This window comes from Lepisosteus oculatus, chromosome 6 (assembly GCF_040954835.1).
Source record: "Lepisosteus oculatus isolate fLepOcu1 chromosome 6, fLepOcu1.hap2, whole genome shotgun sequence".
NCBI classification, from domain to species: Eukaryota; Metazoa; Chordata; class Actinopteri; order Semionotiformes; family Lepisosteidae; genus Lepisosteus; species Lepisosteus oculatus.
This window is the reverse complement of record NC_090701.1, coordinates 3,221,628-3,231,244: the sequence shown is the minus strand read 5'-3', so window position 1 is coordinate 3,231,244 and position 9,617 is coordinate 3,221,628. Positions and strand designations below refer to the sequence as shown.

At 39.2% G+C, this 9,617-nt stretch overlaps 1 protein-coding gene across 1 annotated transcript in view; it reads right to left on the bottom strand.

Annotated features, from left to right (window-relative positions):
- Positions 1-3,899: 3,899 nt before the first annotated feature.
- Positions 3,900-9,617, bottom strand: part of LOC102695346 (aryl hydrocarbon receptor repressor) — an 89,560-nt gene continuing 83,842 nt past the window's right edge. Inside the window, exon 9 of the mRNA XM_015354943.2 lies at positions 3,900-8,261. Coding sequence (XP_015210429.1) covers positions 7,175-8,261 — 1,087 coding nt within the window. The 3' untranslated portion in view covers positions 3,900-7,174. The remainder of the gene's footprint in view (positions 8,262-9,617) is intronic.

Below are 9,617 nucleotides of genomic sequence, written 5' to 3'. Positions count from 1 at the left end.
TTACTAAAATGCTTAGAAATCCAGTATACTGTTTGTCTGAGTGGGGGGGGGCTGAGTTACTCCGTACTGGAGGAAGAAAAGGTTAACTACACCCTACAAAACACCGATACACCTGGAGAAGGTTCAATGGCTGAATCGTGGTGTTTCTTCCTTCATCATGGAGGTTTCTTGCTCTTTTGAAATCCATGGGCTGTTGTCCTTGGTGGTGTTTTCACTTGAAAGTGAGCAATGTCAGGGGTGAGGCTGGCAGGAGCTGTTTGCAGGATGTGAAATGTGGCCTTTGGCACAGCCCTTGCCCTGTCCTGAGCTGTCCTGCGTTAACTCCAGCTAACTCCAGCTGTTCGTTTACCATGCAGTAATCAGCACCACTCCACCGACTGCAGCGAATCCGGGAGGTGTCTTCCGTTCGGAAAGCTTCCCAGAAGGCGACGAGAGCACAGTTTTCAATTCCCGGAGTCGTGTGAAGGGACCTCCCCATCAGAGTTCACACCACATTTGTCACAAACCAGGCGCTGTTCCTACAGATGTGGGCTTCATCTCATTTGGGTTTCATTTCCAAACGAAAAGCCTCAGCAGGAAGTGGTGAAAAGATGGGAGAGAGTCTAATGCAGGAAACTACTGTACACTCCTTAAAGAGTCTCATGAGTGTCGGCAACTGCAACATTCACCTCCTTTTTAGATAAATATTGCTCCCTAGCATTGCTTGAAACATAAACCTTCAACAAGATTGTGAACATAATACACCTTAGGGTTCACAATCTTGTTGAAGGTTTATGGGGTTTAAAAGCTGTTACGCAGCTATTGTAGACTGTTTTATAAAATAATGTTTGCAAAATATTTACAGTAATGCAAACCCTTACACCTTAATTTTACAATGATTTACACATTATATGTATATGTTACACTGAAGATAAATATCAAACGTATAACTGTCTCTTAGAAATATTTGCATCAGGTTATGTAAATCAAAAGTAAAATATTTATATGGGTTATTCACAATATTTATAAATGACTTCACAAGAGAATTGGAGAGACAGTACAATATATCAATTGTTATTAGTCCATGATCCAGTGAGGACAATGATTAGGATTCATTATTTAATGTATTTGCTGTATTTTCCAATAAAACATGATAGTCTCTACTAAATAAAACATTCCAGGATCCAAAAGACAGTAAATCATTAAATTGTGGTACAGTGGGCTCTGAAATAAAATAGGCCATTGAAGGTATTGTCAGCTTGTCATGTATATGTTTATCTCTTTTCCTAAACCTGCCACTAATCATCTTAAAAGGGCTTATCCCAGTCACTGATCCATAGTACTGGGTACTGTTGTTTGTTTGTTTGTTTGTTTTTTTGACCTGGCATGCCAGTTGTAATCTGAGGGATTAAGTGTCATTCAACAAACCCAACTTGAACATAGAATGGCAAATGAAATTTCAAATCAGAGCCTGTCCATCTCTTCTCGTGAAGTCTGGCTAAGCATCACCAGCTTAAAAGAGAACCTGGTGAATTGTGGGTACAGTATTTTAGCTGCTGCGGCGAGGCTATCTAGAATACCCTCCAGAAACCTGAATAAATCAGGTTCACTTTTAAAAAGGTGCAGCAGGTCTGTAGCTGTTGCTTTAGAAATACAATAAATGCAAACAACTTAAATAATGTTTGTTAAAAATGATCTCTGCATAGAATATCTTCAGTGTGGAAATGTTCTGAGGCGTGAGATTCTCTGCCCTTGTCAGAGAGCTTCCTGACCATTTTAAATTATGTATTCTTTTAAGGAACTCATGTTCAAATCCAATTACGTACAGTACAGTACAGTACCATTTGCTTCTTGGCAAGCTTCTTTTGAGAACTAAAACTGAGTGATCTGATCGAAGCGAAGTCCTAACGCGTTGAGGATCTTTAGAATCAGTCGGATTCACATTTTCGTGCCAGACTTTGGGGTAATTCAACTTCATAATATTAAATAAAGATCAAGATTCTTTGTGCGGTGAGAGCAAGCAGTCTCTCTACGCATTTTATTCTTTGACATGTAACACATCACTCTCGGCTTGTGTCTGAAGGTGTTCCAGCTGAAATCTTCCCAGAAGTGGGACCGCCAGGCAGCCGGAGGGGCGAGGAGCATGTGGGATCAAAAGTAACCCCTTTTGAACGGAATGACACTTTGCCGGGGTAGGAGTAGTTTTATATGCAAACTACTGCTGTTCGCCATGCCGGAGTTTATCCTGGTCTCTGTAATGAGCAAACACGTACAGTAACTCCACCCTCTCCGCGCACCTTACCTCAGGATATTTACATGAGCTGGAAAGGACACCGAGTGAGAGGTACAGTACCTGGCACCAGACCCTTGCTCAATGAATGAAGAGATCTGCTTTTTAAATGGTATTTGTCACCCAAGACAAGTTAGGTGGCGTTTTCCGCTAAAACGCATTTGGTTTGTAATGACCCTATTTTAAACTGTTTATAGCACTTGGGAATAAGAAGCATTGATTGCTGTGTGATCTTCTGGTATGCTCTCTGAACAACACGAACCAGAGCGCCGACAGTATTAACTGCCTGTAACACAACGCGGTTCCTCTTTTGTAGGTCAGTTCGTGAGAGACCCAGTGAACACCTGACGAGTCGAGAACGGTGACAGACCGAACTTATTGCACTTCTGTGTTTTGCTTATGCATTTCGGTATAGGTACGATTAAAGGGATCTTACAATTATCACAGATAAAAGAAGAGAAAATGTATGTGTAAGTGTGGTTTTCCTTGGCATAAAAGACTGGAAACATTCTTTGAGGAAAAAAAAAGGCTTTCAGTGCATTCAGAAACCGTGCAGTCATTAAATCCTGTTTTTACAGTTGTGCATTAATCACTCCAGTTTTCTTAACAATTATGTCATCAAACGCGTTCACATTCCTAGATTTATTTTAACTGAAGCCCTGAACAATTAGAATATGAGGTCTGAGCATGGCAGCATGACTGACTAGTATTCTCCGAGGGCGTTCTTGTGTTGAAGCAGATTCCTCTCCACATCGTCGTGCTTCTGCTGCCTAGTCCAGACACTCAGAACCACACGCAACATGACATCGCACACACTTCGCCGTCCGCCAGGTCTAACAAAGGGCCAAACATCATCCGCGGGCAAACGCGACACTCCCACACTCCCACGGTCTCCATCCCCACGTTCTCGGCTTCACAGAGAACCGCGATTTAGTCTCCCAGCTGTCAACCTGTGAGCCCTGAATGCCCTCCAAGCATGCAGATAATCTTCATGCAGATTTGTGAGCTACAGTCATTCTTCTTCAAGGATGCTCTTGAGTTGTAGCTGTGCCACCTAAAAACTGATTACATAGGTGGGTCAGAACGACATGCAGTCTGGTGACTCTCTGCCTCCCAGTATGTGGCCTGTCCTGCGCAGTGCCAGTTACCTGTTTATTCCGCTGAAAGTTGTTGAAACAGACCATCTAAATTTTGGGGGCAGCGTCTGTCTTAGTCACTTTTAATCATGCCAGTAGAAACCAGACAGTTTTCTTTAACCAGGAGGAATCTACTCTAGATACCTCAACTACATGAATTAAAATCAAGTTCTTCAAGGAATACTAATAATAATACTGAAATGATCATCAAACCTCTCTGCCCAGTAAAGACAGATACATTATGTTAATTTCATTTAAAATGTAAATAACATAACGTATGTGCCCAATGAGTTGTTGATATGCTGTACAACTTAAAACTGTTGTGTTTCCATGGTGTATCAGAAGGTGCACAAACAGAGTACAAACCTTGGGGTACAAATAGTAGTGAATATCATGAGGATCTACTGTCATTAAGTGTTTTTGGAATCACAACCTTTAAAAGTCTGTCACTTCCTCTCTGTTCGTGAGATAAGCAATACGTCAAAATGACTCTATCAGTTCTGAAAGTTTTATTGAAGTTTTGTCAAAAAAATACACACAAAATATTATTGAGAAAATGCTGCAATACATATTGTAGGTGCTGCTTTGCAGCTACAAGATTAGCTGAAGAGCTTGTTTCATTTACTAATGTATTGATCTTAAAGGGTATATTTAGGAAAAGGAAGACTAGAAATTCTGCCTTTTTGTCTTATATGAAATAGCGCAAAGCCCCCAGACAATAATTTTAAATAAACATTTCTGCTAGGTTGCTGACAATAAATACAAAACATTGGACACATTATGATATTGTACATAAAACAGAACCAAAGCAATGATTTTAAAATGCGAAACATCAAACCTGTGCATGTCAATTCGACATTATGTCTAGGTAGCAGTAAGATTCATTATCCAGTTCTTTAGTGCAAGCTCAAAAAAGAAACTGAAAGGAAGCATAAAAAACAGTAGCTTTATGTGGGTATGAAATGTTCTGCCAAGGTGAATTAACCTCAATCCAAATATACACACCTGGGCAAGCATTACCATCCTTGGCAACATACACAGCTCAAAGTCTATAATTCCCCTTTGTGGAGTTATTGAAACATTAAGAATCACTGAACTAAGTGTGATCTATTAGAAAGTGTTCAACTTTTTTGAACTTCTTGGTCTTGTTGTACAGTATTGTAAAATAATTCATGGAGAACACCTAATCTCTATTTTAATGCAAAAGCAAGGAAATGAATGAAAAAAAAAGTAATTTGTATTTATTTTTATACAAAATACAAAAAATATTAAAGACTGTGATCTGATCTGCACACTAACAATATTTATGGAAATATGATTTATAAACCAACCTTTTTACATCAAATTGTTTTTTAATGGGGGTATACTGTACACATTTACCCTGAACAATGTAAAACAAGCATTTAACTAAAAATGCTGTTCACCTTTTAAAATCTGTCAGTTTCATGGCTTTTTGTGTGAGGATGCACATTTATTATTTAATTAAATTAAAGATCTGTGTGCTGATTGATTTATTTTTGGTCGTATCTTTCATGAGAAGAAGAGCTCATGTTTTTATGTGTAAAGCACAAAATAAAGCCATAACCATATTGTCTTATTATACACAGATTATTTGCATGATTATTCACACGACCAGTTCAGTGAGGTGTCTGGCTTACTGAAATCTTTGGAAACAGGCGCCAAACAGCCAAATTAATGTACTCTTGCTTGGGGATTCTTTTGAGTACGTTTTTGTTTGCTTAAACATAAGAAAGCTCAGAGTCAATGGAATTTTACATTTACCACATGATGATCTTAAACAAAAAAAGTAATACTTTATAATAAGGCTCCGTAATACATCCTTCATTAATCCTTTAGTAACTCTTAATAGATAATGCGTACATAGGTTATTAAACGTCTATTGACTAGTTATAAATACAGTAGCTATTAACTACTGTATGGAGTTGTCATATCATATGTTCTTTGTAATATATAAATACTGTCTGTGGCTCGACATTTCATACCAAGATGTGTCCTGAGATCACTGTAACATCTTTGATAGTAATCACTACAACCATTTCACAGGTTACAATTTTCCGCACGCTAACGTTTTCCAGGAAAATGTACAATGCATGTTGAAGCATGTTTGTAAGCTGTCTACTAACAGTAAATTCACTACATTCACTACATTATGCATTCTCTAAATGGATTCATTAACAGATATTACTGACCCTTATTAGAAAGTATGACTCAAAAACCTTCTGGAAAGAAGAAACGGGATGACTTGTTTGGAAGTGGTCCATTTTCTGGTATAATTTTCAACATCTTATCCACATTTGCCCTTTTGAACTCGGGAAAGCCAAGACAATAGCAATATGTGGAAAGTTCCCCTCTAAACTGGCATCCTAAAGGAGTTTGTCACCTTGATAAAGTATATCAGACTATCAATCCTTTGGATATTCTTTGTGGTAGGTTTTTGCATAACATAGAAGAGTAGAGTGCAATTTTAATTATTTAGAAATAAAAAATCAACTTGACTACCGCACAACGTGAAGACATTTGGTAAAGTGTGAAGGGACACACCTACAGTATAATAACATTATTTAATCAAAATAGATCTGCCTCTGCTTTAATTTATAACTAAGGAGTCCCATTAGGAACAGAGCACCACACACATGTTGAGAAAAAAAATCCTCTGTAAAAAACATCAAAGCTATTGTTTGTTTATATTTATATTTCTGCAAAAGAGGTAACCACTGTCTGAGATATAGTAAACACTTTCTGTGCATTGTTAAATTCAAATTAATTCATTATTTAATTATAATTAATAATAAGAAGGAATATTCCTTTGACATAAGTGAAATGCCCGCATTTGTATATGGGTGATTTTATGAATAAATTCAATTTCTTACCTTGTTTATGATGAAAAGAGTATTTTTTTACTTAATTTAAGAAATATTGAGCTGCATACAGTATGTCATGACCTCATTGTTTCATAGAATTCTGATTTTATCTTCATTTTGAAAAATGTGATGAAAGTTTATAAAACAAATCAAACAAAGACTCATTTCTGAAGTTATACCATTGTGGAGAAAGTATGGAAAATGCACATTAATAAAATTTCTAAGCATGTAAAAGAAATATAGACAAAATAGTACATCAACCCTTCTGCTTTGGTTAATTCAAGAATGCAGGAAAAGTTCCACAATTAAATCACTGTTAACATAACAGTTTTTACATCAGACTGCTGTTAAATCAGCAAGCATCACTCCCAAAATTGTTTATCAAATGTTGCCAGCATTTTGTCTTCATATTAAACCATATTGTGTGCATATTACAAAAAAGTACAGCAACATGTAATTTACACATTATATATATAAATACTAATGGATGCGTTGCAGTGGAAATTGGTAAGCTTTTTCTGTATTTACACTGTATAAACAGAAGCAAAAATAATAGTGCTTAATATATTATTCACAAATAGTTGCAAAGCCTTTATCTGCGATGTCCTTACAGCCTAAGGCTTATGCAAGGTAAAATATGCAGCGCACATTGTAAACTATAAACACGAGCGCAAGTAAATCTAAAAATATTTGCGTCACTATTGTATGAAAAGTGCATTTAAGAAAAACTACAGTTTGCATTTTGATAGCATAGTAAAAAAAAAAGACGAGAGAACCCTCCTCTGGTGGATCTCAAATCCCCCGTTACATTAAAGTAATACTGTCCTTCGGCTCAGGCCTTGCACGCACACAGGATCACCTCCTGCACGTTCTGCTCGTCTGGCCACTTACTGCAAGTAGGCATAAGGGTTAGACTTCTGCGCTCCGGAGCTCATGACACAGTTGGGCATGATGTGCTGCTGTAAAGGATGCTGGGTCACGTCCAGGTGGCCGCCAGCCCATGGCGGAGAGTCGACCGGCTCTCTTTTGATGGAGTGGATCAGGCTGTGACCTTTGAACTCGTAGTTTACCTTGTACTCCTGCTGGACGTAGCCCTTCGGCTCCGCGGAGCTGTCCCTGTACAGGGGGCTGTCCACGCAGCTGGTGCTCTGGCCTCCACACTGTGGGCTGAACTGGGTATAGTCTTTGTTCAGGACACACTTCAGGGGCCTGCCCCCAGCGCCCATGCCCTGGTAGTGCCCATTGAATGGAGGGCTGAGGCTGCCTTTGCTCTTCTGACAGGGGGAATACTGCTCGTAATAGTCCGCCTCCGTCTTCAGCGGGAGGCCCTCCGCGTAGCCGTACCTCTTGTCCATCTGCTCCCTGCCCGTCCACGCTCTGCTCCGGGGCGCGCCGAACACGTCGCATCCGTTCTCCGAGTCCGAATCCTGCTCGATCTTAATGGCCGTCTCGGGCAGCAGCCGGGCGTCAAAGCCGTCCACGCGGGGCGCGTACGGGCCCTCCGTCTTGATGCCGCCTGTGCAGTAGCCGTCCATTCCCGGGCTCTGCAGAGTGCCGTAGAGTTTTGGCAGAGGGGTGTCATTCCTGAGGTGGTGGCAGCCCGGGGGCGTTTTATAACCGCCGGGTTTTCCAAAATGGCTGGACTTTCCCAGTCTGTTCTGAAGGTGGTGGGCGTGGTGGCCGGCTCTCACTGCTCCTGCAGAAACACGTAGAGCCCATGGGTTTTCCAGACTGTGAGCTTTCTGGCCACCAATGGAGGTTTTGCAGAAATTCAGAGGCTCGTCCTGGGGATAGAATTCTTCACTCTTGCACACTTCCATCTTGTGTCTGATCCCGTCTTTGGTGACTGGCGACCAGGAGCTGTGGTGGCCAAGCTGCCCCGCTGCACTGTGGGAGCAGGTCAGCAGGAACCCCTCCACACTCTCAGTCATGGTGCCAGCACTGGGATGCTTCTTCTTGACGTCTTCCTGATCGCTGCAGAAAGAAAAGAAGCAGCAAATGTCGGCGAGAAATGAAAGCTTGCAGGTAACAGAAAGGGTGAGAACTGGAAACACAAGTCTGTGTCTGAATGCAGCTCCTATTTCTGCCTGTAGCTTCTAAGAAAACCTGAGAAAAATTAAAAAAGGATTAAAAAAAAATTCTTAGCAGACTTCAGTGGCACATTAAATCAAAGCCCTTATCACCAATAATAACATCCACACTTCGTACTTGATAGTGGGATTGAAAAGGCATCATATGCTGCCTTTGCAAACTGAAAATGACAAGTATTAAATATTCAATTTAAGATTTAACTTAAACTTTACTTAAGAGAACTAGATTGTGTTTGACTTTCATTTTGATGCTGTATCCAAAGATTCACATTAATGGTTTGTCAATCTGTCAAAATCATTGTCTTCTGTCAAAATCAAAACAGCATAATTTTGTACAACAGACCAAAATTATTTTAAAGACAGTCTAAGGGGAAAATGGGACATGAAGTTATTAAGTATTTGCAGTGCTTGCATTACTATGTCGTTGTGATTTAAAAGAGTTTAGTCTTTATGAAAACACTTTCTGTATTTAGTTGCTTAGAAATTTCCATTTTTGTTAGATTCAACAAAAGAAGCATTGATTTTGACAATAAAAGGTTACATAAACAAATACAATTTATACATTGGCCTCTGGATGAAAAGTTTTGAATGGATAGGACCGATGAAACAGCCATGCCAGGAAAATTCTGTACGATCCTGCTCTTTGGAAATGGAGAAGATTATATGCTATAGATGAAAAGCTGCAAGCACTGCACCAAGCAAATCTGGGACTCATTTTATGTGGAATTTAAAGTAATGTTTACTGCTGATATTTAGATTTTTAAGAAGAGTTTAAAGCCTAATTAAAAAGGTTCGTTATGTGCCTATGAGAATGTATGGTTAATGGTGTTAAATGTTAAAATTGAAAGTTAAAATTCAAAGAAGTTTCTAAGATCCTGGATCATCATCCACAAGACCACTCAACAACCTCAGCTATGTGTGTCAGGGCCCAGTTATTATATTAACCCTGCTTATAAAACTTGTAACAATCCTAATTTAAATTGCACAAAACAGATTCTGCATTTCCACCTTTTTGTAATAATTAAGAGTTGTTTACCATTACAAACTGGTCTTGATATTGTGACACTCTTTAAGTTAAAGTTGCTACTGATATTCAGTAATTCAGTAATCAGTCACATTGGTGATAAAACCTAATAATTCATTTTACGACCATCACGACAAGTTATCTTCTGAAAAGAGCAAATAGGAAAACCTGAAACTAAAAGATTGCGATCAGTCATCAACAGCCATCTAATACTGA